Below are 19,002 nucleotides of genomic sequence, written 5' to 3' on the forward strand. Positions count from 1 at the left end.
GGGCCTGAGTCTTGCTGCCCCTCTGAAAAATTGCCGAACTGGAGGATGACTGGTCCACTGAACTCCAAAGAAGGCTGATATGGCTGATACTTAGACCTTAAGAAATCTGACTGATAGAACCAGATCCAGGCCAGACTAAAGAAAGGCCAAGATATACTGGACCCCCCGGGTCCCTGTAAGACCTTCCCATGGAAGATAAAAAGTCCACAAATTTGGCCCTCATCCTTCCACTGACTTTGTTCGTACTTGACCTCCTTAAACTCATGAGGGTAGAGATGACTCCTGATTCACAGCCAAAGCTTCCAGCCTCTCCCTCTCAAGAACCAGACCATCAGTTTCAGACGTGCTGGGCATGGGTGTAGCATTGCCCCTGGGACAGAAGGTCTGGTCTGAGGGGATAGGGCAACGGGTCCCGAAAGCTGAGTTGTGTTAGCAGGGGAAACCAAGGCCTGTTCGGACAGTGAGGTGCTACTGCCACTACCTCGATGGCCTCCGTTCTGAGACTCTGTAAGAACCTGAGGATAAGTGGGTAGGGAGGGAAGGTGTACACCCTGCTGAAGTTCCACTGATCTGTTAGGGCATCTACCCCGAACTCCTGGTTGCAACGGGCTCAAGTGTAATATTTCTTGAGCTTGAAATTGCATGGGAATGTGAATAGGTCGACTTCGGGATCGACTCCCAGAGACAGAACCCAGCTGAATGTCTCCATATGAAGGGACTCATTGTTGTCCATCCAGAACCTGGACAGAAAGTCTGCCTGGATGTTCTGGGTTCCGGGGACATAGGTTGCCAAGATTTTGGCCAGATTTCTCTGGGCCCATGCCATGATTGGCTTCAGCTCCTGGAGAAGCTGAAGACTGCAAATCCCTCCCTGTCTCTTCACGTAGGTTACAGCTATTGTGTTGTCCGTTCCTAACAGCACTGGCTCCCCCTTTATCAAATGGTGGAAGACCCAAAGGGAGCAAAAGGCAGCCCGTAGCTCCAGGATGTTCGAAACTGGAGTGAAGATCCCATCTGCCCTGGGCAATCTCTGACTTGTACTGCTGGCATCGGTCATAACTGTGACCCAGGGAACAGGGGCGATGAATGGCAATTGAGCAGATTCCCATGATGCAGGCACCAGAAGAAGCTGTCTCTCATGCTCAATGTTATATACATGAGCCCATTGCTCCTGTCTGGGTCCCATTGTTGAAGAAACCCCTTCTGGAAGGGGCGCATCCTCCAAAGGGCCCATTTGACCATGGGGGCTGTAGAGACCATCATGCCGAAAATTCGGAGACATTGAGAGACTCGCGGGCATAAGGAAGACAGGGCCAGGTGCACCCTGTCCTATATTACCAGGATCTTCTTCAGGGCCAGGGAGATAATGTTTTCGACTGTGTCAAACTGGGCTCCTAGGTATACTAGGCGCTGTCCTGGTTCCAGGTGAAATTCAGTAGCAGGCAAATTCCAGGAGAGTTGCAATGACTTGGGTCCTGTGAAGCAGCAGCTGTTCTCTGTCCTGTGATAGCAGGAGGTGGTCATCGAGATAATGATGAAGGCGTATGCCTTTCGCCCTGATGAAAGCTAACATGGCCAGAAGAACTTTGAAAACACTCGAGGTGAAGTTGAGAGACCGAAAGGGAGGTAGGTAAACTGGAGATGATCCTGCCCGACCGCAAACTGGAGATATTTGCGGAACTCTTCTACGATGGGCACATGGAAGTAGGCATCTTTTAGGTCTATGGAGAATAGCTAGTTGCCCGGCTGGACGGCTTGTTGAATTGTAGATAGAGCTTCCAATTTGAACCTTTCGTACTTGACAAACTTGTTTGAATGCGTGAGATCTATTAATGAGCGCCACTCTTTTTTTAAGCTAGAAAGAGAGGTGGTGAGTACATGCCCTGAAATTCTTTGTCCTTGGGAACGGGCATTGCGGCACCCTGGGCCACCAGTGATTTCACATAGGATAGAAGGATCTGCTTCTTTTCTTCCGACTGAAGCAACAGGAAAGGGACGAACCTGAGAAGAGGAGTACTTGTGAAAGACCATACGTGGTCCACAGGGACTGTCTTGATGGTCCAGTAATCTGAGATTGAGGCCGCCCAGGCATGCCAAAAATGGAGTAAACGTGCCTCCACCTGACCTGACTGAGTGGGCCCAATCTCAAAAGGACTTGGAGGGCTCACGTCCACTGGACGCTGAGTTCTTGGCAAGCCTCTTAAAGGATGTCTGGTCCCTACTACAGTTTCTCCTGAAGTCCCTACCTGGTCTATAGAAACGTGCATCCCTTGCCTGTTCTGTGCTTCGCCTCCTTGACTGAGACCTCTAATGGCCGAATAGGCATCTGTCCTAGGGTAAGAACCCTGACCTTCCGCCTGTGACCCGGGGTATGGCACTGTCAAATTTGTTACCAAAATGTGAGGACCCCTCAAAGGGGATCCTACACAAGGCCTGTTTAGAGCCCCGATCAGCAAGTCAAGCATGCAGCCACAACACCAGCTTGACTGTCACAGATGAAAGCATAGACCGGGCCAACAGGGGTATAATGTCAATAGCGGCCTCCCCCAGGAAGATCGATGCCAACTACAGCTCCTGTACAGCTGAGCCTCTGGCCAACTCTTCAGAGACGCTCCTGAGTACAGTATCAACGTTATCCGTCCAAACTTCCATCACCTTGGACATGGCTACCAGGGCCGGTTTAAAGCCATTCCAGCCATCACTGTCAAGGTCTTACTGCGGCCTCTTATAAACTCTGAACCTCCATGGCAGCAATCTGTGTTTATGTGTGCCCTGTTGTGTTTTGTCCTCTTTTTTTTTTTTCTCTCTCCCTGGCTCTGGGTTTACGGCCTCTCATGGCAGCTGGAGTGCTACTGCTTTTCCGTCTGTCAGCCGTGGTGGGTCCCTGCAAATGCGTGAGGCTTCGAACAATCCTGAGGCCTGGTTTTGCGCATGCGCAGTTACTCCGGGCCCCCATCGGTCGTGCATGTGCTGTTCGCTTTGGCTTTCTGGCATATGCACATTAGGAGGCGCGGTGGTGACTTCACCAGGGCGGGGGGATTTAAACAGCTGTCAGCCCTTGCCTCTTGGGAAATCCTGCAGGCACTGTGGTGCAGCTTCCCCAGGCAATGCGTTTCTCTTCATAGGTTTCCCACTGTTGTGGTTGGTCTGGGAAGGCAAGGGCTCTTAAAGGGGAAGAAGGTTTTTTTATTTTCCCTAACCTTCTTTCTTCTTCTTAGCAATTCGGTGGACTGCGGAGCTATACTTCCCCCCCTATCTGCGATTGAGGGGTTACCGCCTCCCTGTGGCCAGCCCTCACGCCCAAGGTATGCGTGTCAGTATGTGCGCCCCGCGACAGAGCGACCCGTGGGATTGATGTAAGCTTGTACATCTCTTCTTTTCTTCTCCCTCCTTTGTTTGTTAAGCCCTTCAAGGTCAGATTGCCAGAACAAGAAAACAGAGATCTCGCCAGGCCACAAAGTCGGCATTCTTCATCCAGATCCCGACCCCATGGCTCTCCATCTAGGATCCAACACCAGGGGAGAAGTTCTAATTCCTCCTCCAGACACCGCTCCCACCACCATGACAGCCGCCCTGATCAAAGAGCCTGCTGAGGATGTGAGGCCCAGGTCCCAGAGGGCAGATCGCTGTGCGAGCCATGCTCAGCCGGTTTGGATAAGAGAGACAGACAACCAGCAGATGGAGTCTCTAGTGAAGCGCTTGGTGCAACAATCCCTGAGACTATGGGGTACGACCTGCATGCAGAGCCAATCTACCATTAGGACAGGCTCCCCTGTCCTTGGGTCATCCTGCCTGCCTTAGCTGGCCCCTGAACTACTGACACTTCTTCAATCAAAATGCTGAAATCCGGCCCCTTGACTGGGGCTCAACAAATTTACTGGGACGCCACCGTATAGCTAGGTAGGTGCACATAGCTTTTAGTCCATAGAGGAGGAAAAAAAAGGAATGCAGTCTCTGTCCAGGGACTGAAATTTATGGGAGTAGGATCCTATAGCATTGGAGAAGAGGCGGGGTTAGCCCGCACAAATATTTTTAAACATTTTTAGGCATTTTTTGTTTGTTTGGAAAAAAATAAAAAACCCAGTGATGATTAATTACCACCAAAAGAAAGCTGTATCTGTCTCAAAAAAATGATAAAAATGTCATATGGGTACAGTGTTGTATGACTGCGCAATTGTTATTGAAAGTGTGACAGCACTGAAAGCTGAAAATTGGCCTGGGCAGGAGGGGGGTGAAAGTGCTCAGTTATTGAAACGGTTAAGCAAACTGACTACTAAAAGTAATGTCAATGTTAAAGCAGGTCTATTATATACTCTATACAGAATCTATACAGAAATGTATATTGCTTAACTTGAAGATGAACAAAAATGAAGCTTACCAGTCTTTAAATGTTCTGGCTGATATAAGCTGGTTATACATTGAGCAAATTTCAGCCAGTTATTCATGAACCAGAACATTCGCCCAGAGTGTGGCCCTGCCAACCCTATTCCTAATGGACAAAAGTTGTTCATTTTTTTCACTTATGTCATAGAAGCAGTGTGTGACCAGTGTTTTTTTTTTCATTCTAGCAGGGTAAAAATCTTGTGTAAAAGAGAAAAACAATAGCAGATATGTTTGAAATCCAGCCTGGGTAGAGACCATGGCTTCATTCTCAGATACTGTGAAGGAGTGAATGTGTTTCATAGATTACAAAATGAAGGTAAAAGAAAAAAGGCGATGCAGCCGCCAAAATCGAATAATATTATAATAATAATAAATCTAATATTACATGTTTGTTTTGTGTTTAGATGTGCTTTAGAAATGCTGTATAAAACATCTTTTAGCAGTTGGTGTAATCTGAATGGTGCAAACCTCACCTTAAGTTTGCGCTTTGCATTAAATTCCTGAAGTTTCTTTTGCGTTTGATCCATATGGGAAACTTTAGCAGCTCTTCCTGTTACCCAGGGATGCTGCAGAGCCTGAGAAACTGTTAGTCTTTTCTGTGGATCCAGCAAAATTAGCTTCTTGACCTGCAATTTTAAAGGGATTGTGAAGATTAAAAAACACATGAGAAACATATATTCTGTTAAGGTTACTTGCAGATTTGCTCATCAGTTTGTGTTCTTGCTTTAGCTTCTTGCTGTGTTTCAGTTATAGTTCCCACCACTCTGTTTTTTTTAACCAAATAGCCAGTATATGGCTGATGTTCTTTGGTGACGTTTCAGTCTTGCTGGCTGAAGTTTCCCCCTGGCCTGGACGTTTAATCTGGGAACTTGGGGTCCAGTTGGGTTTCAAGATTATTGTTGGTGCTTCAATGTATATAAAAATACCCAAAGCGTGTAGGAAATCAATGTTCGTGACTAGGGTTGAGCGGACACCTAGATGTCCGTGTTCGACGGGTTCGGCCGAACTTTAAAAAAAAGTCCGGGTCCGTGTCCCGGACTTTTACCGAACTTTTCCCGGACACCGAACCCCATTGAAGTCAATGGGGACCCGAACTTTAAGGCACTAAAATGGCTCTAAAACACCAAAGGAAAGGGCTAGAGTGCTGCAAATGGCAGCAAAACGTAATTAAGAGCATGGCAAGTGCTCTGCAAACAAATGTGGATAGGGAAATAACTTAAAACAACAAAAAAAAACAGAAAAATAAAACAATGTTCTTCTTCATCTCTGAAGGACGAGGCCCATATGGAGTAGGAGGGAGGTTGAGGTGGTGGTGGATGTGGCGGTGACATAGGCGTGCGCACAGGGTGTGCTGGGTGTGCCTGGGCACACCCTAATCACCTAGGGCACATAGCATTGCCAGTGAGGAGATGGGAAAGATCTCCCTGGGACCTGCTCTGCTCTATTTCTCCTTGCCTACAGGTACATGGCCCCGATACATTACTCTCCCTGCTGGCAAACACATGCATGTGTATTTCAACTTTGGGGTGCACACCTTAATGCAATAGGCTGCGCACACCTATGGGCGGTGTAGGTGGAAGCGGCGGTGGAGGAGGACCAGGGCCGGATTAACAGCATCATGGGCTTGGTGCTGAGGATTTTGAAGGGCCTTAAGGGCCGTGCCTTGCCATGCACCCAGAGGAGGAAGGGTGCAGCCATGCATGCCTAATTCAACATGGGATGCTGTCTCTGAAGCCCATAAACACATCCATGCATCGCCAACTGTCCCTCCTTGTCCGGCCTTCACGCTGTGTGGGGAGGTTCTGAGGGTGCTGCCTGGGGAAGCGAGCATAGAAGCCAGACTTCTGTGTTTACAAGTGACAGAAGAGCGGTAACAGTGAATATGGCCAACCCGGGGCCTATATAAAAGGTAGGGGCCTGGAGCTGCAGCTCCAATAGCCCCTACATTAATCTGGCCCTGAGGAGGAGGACGAGGTAGCCAACACTGCTTCTTTTCAAAAATTTTAAATGAGGGTACACCCCAAAAGAGTGAGAAAGAGCAAAAATGGAACAATGGGTGGGTAAGGTCGGTATCCATTGCTATTCTGCATAAGGTACGGAAAAGTCCCGTGGGATCCATGCCTGGTTCATTTTAATGAACGTGAGCTTGTCCACATTGTCTCTGGACAGGCGGCTGCGCTTGTCTGTTATAACGCCCCCAGCCGTGCTAAATACCCGTTCAGATAATACACTGGCTGCAGGGCACGCCAGCACCTCCAAGGCGTAAAGGGCAAGCTCAGGCCATGTGCCCAATTTGGAGACCCAGAAGTTGAAGGGGGCAGACCCGTCATTCACTACATGTAGGCGTGTGCACACATACTGCTCCACCATGTTGGTAAAATGCTGCCTCCTGCTAAGACGTTCCATCTGAGCTGCTGGTGCTGCTGTTTGTTGTGGCGTGCTGACAAAGCTTTTCCACATTTCGGCCATGCTAACCCTGCCTTCTGAGGTGCTGGCGGTGCCCTGGTTGCGTTGGCGACCTCCTCCTCCTCCTCCTCTGCCTTGTGCTTCCACTGTGGCCCCGCTGTCAGATGGGAATGCCAGCAGCATGGCGTCTACCAGCGTGCGCTTGTACTCGCGCATCTTGCGATCGCGCTCCAGTGAGTGAATTAAGGACGGTACGTTGTCCTTGTAACGGGGATCCAGCAGCGTGGCCACCCAGTAATCAGCACAAGTTAGAATGTGGGCAACTCGGCGGTCGTTGTGGAGACACTGCAGCATGTAATCGCTCATGTGTGCCAGGCTGCCCAGAGGCAACGAAAGGCTGTCCTCTGTGGGAGGTGTATCGTCCGTGTCCTCTGTATCCCCCCAGCCACGCACCAGTGATGGCCATGAGCTGGCCTGGGTGCCACCCTGCTGTGAACATGGTTCCATCTCCTCCTCCAGCTCCTCCTCCTCCTCATCCTCCTCATCCTCCAGAACTGTGCCCCTGCTGGACAATTGCGTCCCTGGCGTTTGCGTGTGCAGGAACCCACCCTCGGAGCCCCTTGCGAATGACTGCCCTGAAAGCCTTGGAAATGTTACCTCTTCATCCTCCTCCTCCTCCTCATCCTGTGCCACATCCTCTTCCATCATCGCCCGAATTGTTTTTTCAAGGAGGCATAGAAGTGGGATAGTTAAGCTGAGAACGGCGTCATTGCCACTGGCCATGTTGGTGGAGTACTCAAAACAGCGCAACAAGGCACACAGGTCTCGCATGGAGGCCCAGTTAAATTAAATAGCGGAATAGAAAATATGATCCAAAAAAAGTGTATGTATATCACACGTACACAACCACACTGGGCCCCAATTACTATTGTTTGTACCCCTAAAAGGCTAGATGAGGAGTAGGGGGAGTATGGAACAGGCAGCACCCTCAAACCTTCAGAAGTATGAGATGAACCCCAACAACTTGGAAAGGTGGATCTCTCTCACACGTACCAACACAGACTATCCCCCAATTTAACTGATCCCCAAAGGTTTTTGATTAAATAGCGGAATAGAAAATATGATCCAAAAAAAGTGTATGTATATCACACGTACACAACCACACTAGGCCCCAATTACTATTGTTTGTACCCCTAAAAGGCTAGATGAGGAGTAGGGGGGGTATGGAACAGGCAGCACCCTCAAACCTTCAGAAGTATGAGATGAACCCCAACAACTTGGAAAGGTGGATCTCTCTCACACGTACCAACACAGACTATCCCCCAATTTAACTGATCCCCAAAGGTTTTTGATTAAATAGCGGAATAGAAAATATGATCCAAAAAAAGTGTATGTATATCACACGTACACAACCACACTAGGCCCCAATTACTATTGTTTGTACCCCTAAAAGGCTAGGAGTAGGGGGAGTATGGAACAGGCAGCACCCTCAAACCTTCAGAAGTATGAGATGAACCCCAACAACTTGGAAAGGTGGATCTCTCTCACACGTACCAACACAGACTATCCCCCAATTTAACTGATCCCCAAAGGTTTTTGATTAAATAGCGGAATAGAAAATATGATCCAAAAAAAGTGTATGTATATCACACGTACACAACCACACTAGGCCCCAATTACTATTGTTTGTACCCCTAAAAGGCTAGGAGTAGGGGGAGTATGGAACAGGCAGCACCCTCAAACCTTCAGAAGTATGAGATGAACCCCAACAACTTGGAAAGGTGGATCTCTCTCACACGTACCAACACAGACTATCCCCCAATTTAACTGATCCCCAAAGGTTTTTGATTAAATAGCGGAATAGAAAATATGATCCAAAAAAAGTGTATGTATATCACACGTACACAACCACACTAGGCCCCAATTACTATTGTTTGTACCCCTAAAAGGCTAGATGAGGAGTAGGGGGAGTATGGAACAGGCAGCACCCTCAAACCTTCAGAAGTATGAGATGAACCCCAACAACTTGGAAAGGTGGATCTCTCTCACACGTACCAACACAGACTATCCCCCAATTTAACTGATCCCCAAAGGTTTTTGATTAAATAGCGGAATAGAAAATATGATCCAAAAAAAGTGTATGTATATCACACGTACACAACCACACTAGGCCCCAATTACTATTGTTTGTACCCCTAAAAGGCTAGATGAGGAGTAGGGGGGGTATGGAACAGGCAGCACCCTCAAATCTTCAGAAGTATGAGATGAACCCCAAAAACTTGGAAAGGTGGATCTCTCTCACACGTACCAACACAGACTATCCCCCAATTTAACTGATCCCCAAAGGTTTTTGATTAAATAGCGGAATAGAAAATATGATCCAAAAAAAGTGTATGTATATCACACGTACACAACCACACTAGGCCCCAATTACTATTGTTTGTACCCCTAAAAGGCTAGATGAGGAGTAGGGGGGGTATGGAACAGGCAGCACCCTCAAATCTTCAGAAGTATGAGATGAACCCCAAAAACTTGGAAAGGTGGATCTCTCTCACACGTACCAACACAGACTATCCCCCAATTTAACTGATCCCCAAAGGTTTTTGATTAAATAGCGGAATAGAAAATATGATCCAAAAAAAGTGTATGTATATCACACGTACACAACCACACTAGGCCCCAATTACTATTGTTTGTACCCCTAAAAGGCTAGATGAGGAGTAGGGGGGGTATGGAACAGGCAGCACCCTCAAACCTTCAGAAGTATGAGATGAACCCCAACAACTTGGAAAGGTGGATCTCTCTCACACGTACCAACACAGACTATCCCCCAATTTAACTGATCCCCAAAGGTTTTTGATTAAATAGCGGAATAGAAAATATGATCCAAAAAAAGTGTATGTATATCACACGTACACAACCACACTAGGCCCCAATTACTATTGTTTGTACCCCTAAAAGGCTAGATGAGGAGTAGGGGGGGTATGGAACAGGCAGCACCCTCAAACCTTCAGAAGTATGAGATGAACCCCAACAACTTGGAAAGGTGGATCTCTCTCACACGTACCAACACAGACTATCCCCCAATTTAACTGATCCCCAAAGGTTTTTGATTAAATAGCGGAATAGAAAATATGATCCAAAAAAAGTGTATGTATATCACACGTACACAACCACACTAGGCCCCAATTACTATTGTTTGTACCCCTAAAAGGCTAGATGAGGAGTAGGGGGGTATGGAACAGGCAGCACCCTCAAATCTTCAGAAGTATGAGATGAACCCCAAAAACTTGGAAAGGTGGATCTCTCTCACACGTACCAACACAGACTATCCCCCAATTTAACTGATCCCCAAAGGTTTTTGATTAAATAGCGGAATAGAAAATATGATCAAAAAAAAGTGTATGTATATCACACGTACACAACCACACTAGGCCCCAATTACTATTGTTTGTACCCCTAAAAGGCTAGATGAGGAGTAGGGGGGGTATGGAACAGGCAGCACCCTCAAACCTTCAGAAGTATGAGATGAACCCCAACAACTTGGAAAGGTGGATCTCTCTCACACGTACCAACACAGACTATCCCCCAATTTAACTGATCCCCAAAGGTTTTTGATTAAATAGCGGAATAGAAAATATGATCCAAAAAAAGTGTATGTATATCACACGTACACAACCACACTAGGCCCCAATTACTATTGTTTGTACCCCTAAAAGGCTAGGAGTAGGGGGGGTATGGAACAGGCAGCACCCTCAAACCTTCAGAAGTATGAGATGAACCCCAACAACTTGGAAAGGTGGATCTCTCTCACACGTACCAACACAGACTATCCCCCAATTTAACTGATCCCCAAAGGTTTTTGATTAAATAGCGGAATAGAAAATATGATCCAAAAAAAGTGTATGTATATCACACGTACACAACCACACTAGGCCCCAATTACTATTGTTTGTACCCCTAAAAGGCTAGATGAGGAGTAGGGGGAGTATGGAACAGGCAGCACCCTCAAATCTTCAGAAGTATGAGATTGTGTTCACTGTACCCCACAAAGATTGAGTTCACTGCACCCCACAATGATTGTGTTCACTGCACCCCACAAAGATTGTGTTCACTGCACCTCACAAAGATTGTGTTCACTGTACCCCCCAAAGATTGTGTTCACTGCACCCCACAAAGATTCTGTTCACTGTACCCCACAAAGATTGTGTTCACTGCACCCTAAAAGGATGTTGTTCACTGCACCCCACAAAGATTGTGTTCACTGCACCCTAAAAGGATGTTGTTCACTGCACCCCAAAAAGATTGTGTTCACTGTACCCCCCCAAAGATTGTGTTCACTGCACCCCACAAAGATTGTGTTCACTGCACCCCAAAAAGATTGTGTTCACTGTACCCCCCAAAGATTGTGTTCACTGCACCCCAAAAAGATTGTGTTCACTGTACCCCCCAAAGATTGTGTTCACTGCACCCCACAAAGATTCTGTTCACTGTACCCCACAAAGATTGTGTTCACTGCACCCCAAAAAGATTGTGTTCACTGTACCCCCCCAAAGATTGTGTTCACTGCACCCCACAAAGATTGTGTTCACTGCACCCCACAAAGGATTTTGTTCACTGCACCCCAAAAAGATTGTGTTCACTGCACCCCAAAAAGGATTTTGATCACTGCACCCCAAAAAGGATGTTGTTCACTGCACCCCAAAAAGATTGTGTTCACTGCACCCCACAAAGATTGTGTTCACTGCACCCCAAAAAGATTGTGTTCACTGTACCCCCCAAAGATTGTGTTCACTGCACCCCACAAAGATTCTGTTCACTGTACCCCACAAAGATTGTGTTCACTGCACCCCAAAAAGATTGTGTTCACTGCACCCCAAAAAGGATGTTGTTCACTGCACCCCAAAAAGGATGTTGTTCACTCCACCCCAAAAAGATTGTGTTCACTGCACCCCACAAAGATTGTGTTCACTGCACCCCAAAAAGATTGTGTTCACTGCACCCCAAAAATGATTTTGTTCACTGCACCCCAAAAAGGATTTTGTTCACTGCACCCCAAAAAGGATGTTGTTCACTCCACCCCAAAAAGATTGTGTTCACTGCACCCCAAAAAGATTGTGTTCACTGCACCCCACAAAGGATTTTGTTCACTGCACCCCAAAAAGATTGTGTTCACTGCACCCCAAAAAGGATGTTGTTCACTGCACCCCAAAAAGGATTTTGTTCACTGCACCCCAAAAAGATTGTGTTCACTGCACCCCACAAAGGATTTTGTTCACTGCACCCCACAAAGATTGTGTTCACTGCACACCAAAAAGGATTGTGTTCACTGCACCCCAAAAAGATTTTGTTCACTGCACCCCAAAAAGATTGTGTTCACTGCAGCCCAAAAAGATTGTGTTCACTGCAGCCCAAAAAGATTGTGTTCACTGCAGCCCAAAAAGATTGTGTTCACTGCAGCTCACACACAGAAAAATGGATGTGGATCACTGACACCTGCCTATCTCCAATCCCACACCACACAGCAATATCGATTGTAGTTTGTAGAACACAGTTTCCCTAAAATTCAGCAGACTCTGTCCCTAACAGGATTGAGAAGAGATCGTAGATCAGGATTGAGTGCAGATTCACCCCACCCCCCACACAGCAATATCGATTGTAGTTTGTAGAAGACACTGACCCTATAATTCAGCAGACTCTATCCCTAAAATGCCTACAACTCGCCCTGCCTAAACACTCCGACCTGTCCCTCAATTCTATCCGGACACAAATGGTTTTTTCCTGCCTATCTTTCCCTAATCAGCAGCCAGCACGTTGATGTGTGCTCTGTCCCTGATATAAGCAGCATAATGACGCCGCTGCGGCTGCCTCGAACTTATAAAGACTTGGTCACATGCTTCAGACGGCCAATCACAGCTACTAAGACATTTGCAGGCATGGCTGGGATGGCTTAAGGCACACCAGTTAAACGATTGTTGATTGGCTGTTGAAAGCCCGCCATGAAAAGAGCGCCAAAGCATGCAAAACCCGGAAATAAAACGACCGAACACGGATTTTTACCCGAACATACAGTAAAGTGTCCGTGTCCGTGTTCGGGTACAAAAAATCCAATTATTCGGTACGAACACGAATAATACAGTCCGTGTTCACTCAACACTATTCGTGACCACCCAGTAAAGACTAAAGAGAAGGTTGGATGAGAATCCAATCCCTACAGTCTTGACATCTCACAGTTGCCTAAGGACACCCCCACTTCAGTCTGCAAGAAGAGAGAGGATCAGCACTGGCTGGAGGTGAGATTAATATTATTCTCTACTATGCTGCCAAAGACTTTACAGACCGGTGTCTCTAACATATAACAGTAATGGCTCTAACAGCTCAGTCTCCGATATCATGTCAGTGTTTTTAATCTAACACAGCAATGTCTGTACTATGACAGCATCACCAGGGCATTCTCAATATGATGCATGCTGTTTAAAAGTGTAGTCTTTCTAACATGTTAACAGGCTCAGTTCACAAAGCTAACACACCAGGATAAGATCACAATTTTCAATGAGATTTAAAACTTACAGTCACATGGCTGAAAAAAAGGATCCTTACCCAGTGGTGTCACTATAGGGGAGCTGGGGTGCGGCCAATACCCGGGTGACACCTGCTAGACAAGTGACACCTTCAAGTCCGCAAATATTTTTTGCGGTGTAGCTCTCCTGCGGCCACACTGTGACAGGGGAGCGGCACAGCTGTGGGCTGCATGTTCTAGAGCCTGCTTCTCCCTATGGCCGGACCAGAGCAGCTGTGACAGAGAGTGAGGCAGAGCTGGCTCTCTGTGTTCCCCTGTTGGCCCCCCTTCTTCGGTCAGCAGCACGAGCACAAAGATCAAAGACACACAGAGCGGACTGTTTGTGCATTCTTTTTCCTCACCCTTCTGTCTGAAGCAAGGGAGCGGGGGTGGGGAATTATAAAGCAACGACAACTTGCAGAGTGGGACACTGAGTTGCAGGAAATTAGTGAGCTGTAATAACATATGGTAACCTCTAGCAACCAATCAGTGAGCGGTAATGTGTAGTAACCCCTAGCAACCCATTGGTGAGTGGCAATGATGTGCAGTAACCACTAGCAACCAATTGGTGAGTGGTAATGATGTGCGGTAACCTCCAGCAACCAATTAGTGAGTAGTCTTGATGTGTAGTTACCTCTAGCAACCAATCGGTGGGCAGTAATGATGTGCAGTCACCTCTAGCAACCATCAGAGAGCCTGGACTAATTAGTGAGTGTGGACCAGTTCTTTGTGTTTACATTTTTTAAAATAAGTCTTTTGTATGTGCGTTTTTGTTATTCGGGATTTTGCAGGGTTAGCCTGATGAGCTCAATATATCAATATTAAATATCAATGAAGCATAGGCTTGCACAGGGGGAATGCCAGGTGTGCCTGGGCACACCCTAATCACTCTATGTGGTGCCAACTCCACCTATTCCCTGGGCTTCCCCCCCCCCTGTTGCCCCTCCCCCTTGCAGTGCTGCTGGCTTCCTTCCTCTTCTCTCCTCTCCCCTCGGCTGCTGCAGGGGATGTTTCAGGACAGAGAGCAGGGTACAGGGCTAGTTGATATATAATATACCCCTTCCTTTTATGCCCCTTCCTTTTCTAAATGAACACTGTGAAAGCACTCACTCGCTGTGTTCATTCACAAACTGAAGCATAGGAAACACAGTTTATTATGCTTCAGTGTGTTTAAGCTTCGGAGTGCACACCCTAATGCAAAATGCTGCACACACCTATGCAATGAAGTATCTTAAATGAAGAAAAAAATAAAATAAAAATGCAACATTATACTAGAATGTTTTTCAGCACAGCACAAACACAACTTCCTAGGACACTTGCAAAAAACTAAGGTATGGCAGTTGAAGGCAGGGTTATATGGGGGCTTGGCTTAACATTCTTTGTTTGCCAATGTCCAAACCTCCTGTAGAAAATAGTATAACCCAATGTCTAAGAAGTGCTACATCAATGAGTCCCTCAATAGATCATAAATAAATTGCTTTAATGCATATAAATGTGGTAATTAACTGGAATGGAGGATCACTTTTTAAGGGTCATAACACATTTTTGTTTTTACAGGCTAAAGACTAGATTACTAAAGTCCTTAACGTAATCCTTATCCAAAACCAGCTTTCCTTGATATTAAGCTTCCTCTCATAGTCTGAAGGATTACTAGCATTTTCTATTGTGCGCATGGCCTGACATAGCTATGTGTGTCAAATGTGTACAGATGGGAGTGCAACAGCAGTAACATGTACATCTGTAATTTTATATAGATAAATAACTGCCTCATTTATTTATGTTATGTGTGAACTTGCCTATATTTATTTGTACAGTGTTCATGTACTCCCATGATGACCATGTAAATCTACCCTATATACCATCCCCCACAATATAATTGGATATGGTTTTCATTTAGGGACAAATATAAAATTAAAACTTGAAAACACCTAAAAAAAAGGAATGCTTTATTTTCCCTCTGCCTGCTTTCCTCTCACTTCCAGCTGTAAGGGTTGTGCTTCCCCTTACCTCTCCCTGTACCCTGGCCACTGAGATCAGGGGACTTTAAAGACCCCAAGTATACTTCCTCAAAAAATGAAAAAAAAAAAAAAAACTGCTAGAGGCGCTGATGTTCTTAGGGCTCATGTACACCCGTGGCAGCCCTTGCAGCCCCTGTGAAGAGCCATCCGTAGTGAGTTGCTTTTCAGAAGGTGGTGGACAAGTGGCTGGGAGGTATTGTGTTGCCACCTGTTTCAATCCTAAAAGTCTGCACCAACGTGTGTTTGTATTGCATGCGGTCTTAGGGTGGTTGCAGTGTGATGGGGGGGGTGACATTTTTGTAAGCAAAACTTTACGGCATCTGTACAACCCCCTCTGGAAGCTGCGTTGGGTTAAGGGGGGGCATAGGCGTGCGCAGCCTATTAAATTAGGGTGTGCACCCCAAAGCTCAAACACACGTGTTTGTGTGTGTCTACATACATATGACCCCAGCACATTTATCTCCCTTCCGGCACTTTGAAAGGCAAGTGCCTAAAGACTTCTCTTATGGCAGAGCCAGTAAGAGAGAGATTTTTCCCATCTTCCTACCAGCACAAAAAGTGATAATGTTAATGTACATGAGGTGATTAGGGTGTGCCCAGGCACACCTGGCACACCCTGTGCGCACGGCTATGAGGGGGGGGGGGCAGTTAGGGAAAGGAAAAACCTCAGCTCAACTGCTTGTTTTTACCCCCATTTCCCCCTGCCTGTATGTGTAAATGAGCCCTTAGTGGCTTTTGAAGTGGGGTCACCCTATACAATACAACTTCCTATTATGTAAATTATGTTCTAATTTATTGCTTGTCTACTTGATCATGTACTTATTAGAAATGGTAGATTTACATGTTTTTTTGTAAGCAGGCATGAGTGATGTGCACATAGATGTACATGTTATATTTGTCCAATGTAGAATTGAGTCTGATAGCTGGCTGTGTGGAACACTTAGTACTTAAAGTGGATCTTGTTACCCCTCTATTACTGAGCAATGCTGGAGAGGCTGTGGTCACTGTGGTATGCTATTACATCTGTGGTGGGAATGTCCTGTGATAAGGCCCCTTTGGGCTGACATCAAGTCTCAGATAATAGATATCCTGGGCCTAGACATCCCTCTCTCCCCGATTCATTTCCTCTTGCATACCCCTCTTATACCGATTAGTCAGTGTAAGAAAAGTGCATTGCCTCATTTACTAAACGCAGCAAAGCATTTGCTGCCAATTTATTATTGGCTGAGGGCTGGATAGTGACTTACAAAGGTACCTGTGACCGCTTCACCAGCATTTGGCTGGACCACATTTATGATCCAGGGCAAGTGTCCTCCAGTTTAGATCTGGCATTGCTGGAATTGGCGGAACCATCCTTTAGACAACGTATTCAGCCTTTGCAGCAGTGAGACGGGGCTCACTCTTTGAGGTGTGATGCGACCCCTTCCATTTCCATACAATTTTCTTTACTATAGGATGATGGGCTTGGTTTTAGCGAGGCTATAAATTGCAAAAATTAAGGTATGTTCCTGTTTTTTTTCCTTTTCCTTCTCTTTTTTCTTTGAACAATGACTAAGTTTCCTTGTTTCTGGAATTTGGTTTATGTACTACCTAACAATGTACTAGCCTGACAAACAGTCTTAGTCTCTTTAAACTGCAGGGGAGGCCACCACTCCTGAGGTTGGTGCTGCTTCTCCCCTTTGGTGTTGACAACACACCTCAAGGTGGCTCCAGTGTAGGTGGTGTTCAGGGGTTAGTTGGAGGCAATTTTTGGCATTAGACCGGCCGGGCTACTCTGTAGTTAATCTAGCACTCTCACTGGTATTTGCTAGTCTAGTACTAGCTACTAGGCTTTCTTGTCAATACTTCTTTTTCTTTTATATTTATATATATATATACAGCCCTCAAATTTTACACTCGCCTGCTCGCATTTTGGGAGTGGAAAATGATTGAGGGCGAGAGAGGAGAGGAAGAGGAATGGCGGACGGATAATTAAAGTGGGGATCGCTGCACTGTAACATATTTTATTTGAATTACTGGTCGCTCGCCTTCACACACAGTCCCGCCTCCTGGTTCGGCTCCTTTGATAGACAGAACACCGGTCCAATGCTGGGACATGTAATGTCTATCATAGGAGCTAAGCCAGGAGGCGTGACTGTGTGTGAAGGTGAGCGCCATCACCATGTAAACATTCACAATGCAGGTGGAAATAGTAAGTGAACCCCTAGACTAATGCCATCTCCAAGAGCTAATTGGAGAGAGATGTCAGCCAACTGGAGTCCAACCAATGAGATGAGATCGGAGGTGTTGGTTACAGCTTCCCTGCCCTATAAAAAACACACACCAGTTCTGGCTTTGCTTTTCACAAGAAGCATTGCCTGATGTGAATGATGCCCCACACAAAAGAACAGAAAAAAGAGCTCTCAGAAGACCTACGATTAAGAATTGTTAACTTGCATAAAGCTGGAAAGGGTTATAAAAGTATCTCCAAAAGCCTTGCTGTTCATCAGTCCACGGTAAGACAAATTGTCTATAAATGGAGGAAGTTCAGCACTGCTGCTACTCTCCCTAGGAGTGGCCGTCCTGTAAAGATGACTGCAAGAGCACCACACAGACTGCTCAATGAGGTGAAAAGAATCCTAGAGTGTCAGCTAAAGACTTACAAAAGTCACTGGCAAATGCTAACATCCCTGTTAGTGGAAAAAACAATACGTAAAACACTAAACAAGAATGTCCAAACAAAACATTGCTGCACGTTTACAGTTTGCACAAGAGCACCTGGTAGGTTCCACAGCAATACTGGCAAAATATTCTGTGGAGAGATGAAACCAAAGTTGAGTTGTTTGGAAGAAATACACAACACTATGTGTGGCGAAAAAGAGGCACAGCACACCAACATCAAAACCTCATCCCAACTGGGAAGTATGGTGGTGGGGGCATCATGGTTTGGGGCTGCTTTGCTGCGTCAGGGCCTGGACGGATTGCTATCATCAAAGGAAAAATGAATTCCCAAGTTTATCAAGACATTTTGCAGGAGAACTTAAGGCCATCTGTCTACCAGCTTAAGCTCAACAGACGATGGGTGTTACAACAGGACAATGACCCAAAGCATAGAAGTAAATCAACAACAGAATGGCCTAAACAGAAGAAAATATGCCTTCTGAAGTGGCCCAGTCAGAGTCATGACCTCAACCCGATTGAGATGCTGTGGCATGACCTCAAGAAAGCGATTCACACCAGACATCCCAAGAATATTGCTGAACTGAAACAGTTCTGTAAAGAGGAATGGTCAAGAATTACTCCTGACCGTTGTGCACGTCTGATCTGCAACTACAGGAAATGTTTGGTTGAAGTTATTGCTGCCAAAGGAAGTTCAACCAGTTATTAAATCCAAGGGTTCACATACTTTTTCCACCCCCACTGTGAATGTTTACATGGTGTGTTAAAAAAAAACATGGCAACATTTCATTCTTTCTGTGTTATTAGTTTAAGCAGACTGTGATTGTCTATTGTTGTGACTTAGATGATGATCAGATAACATTTTATGACCAATCTGTGCAGAAATCCATATCATTCCAAAGGGTTCACATACTTTTTCTGGCAGCTGTATATATATATATATATATATATATAATCTATAGTGGACCTTGTACTAAA

At 45.9% G+C, this 19,002-nt stretch overlaps 1 protein-coding gene across 2 annotated transcripts in view; it reads right to left on the reverse strand.

The window, feature by feature from the left end:
* Nucleotides 1-19,002, reverse strand: part of LOC309548407 (calcium/calmodulin-dependent protein kinase type IV-like) — a 150,498-nt gene that overhangs the window by 7,591 nt on the left and 123,905 nt on the right. For both annotated transcript variants that reach the window (XM_082248347.1, XM_082248346.1), the window contains exon 11: nucleotides 4,857-5,009. In XM_082248347.1, the coding sequence (XP_082104473.1) occupies nucleotides 4,857-5,009 (153 nt within the window). The remainder of the gene's footprint in view (nucleotides 1-4,856; nucleotides 5,010-19,002) is intronic.

This window comes from Pelophylax lessonae (genome assembly GCF_965119305.1).
Source record: "Pelophylax lessonae genome assembly, chromosome: 1".
In the NCBI taxonomy this organism is placed as follows: domain Eukaryota; kingdom Metazoa; phylum Chordata; class Amphibia; order Anura; family Ranidae; genus Pelophylax; species Pelophylax lessonae.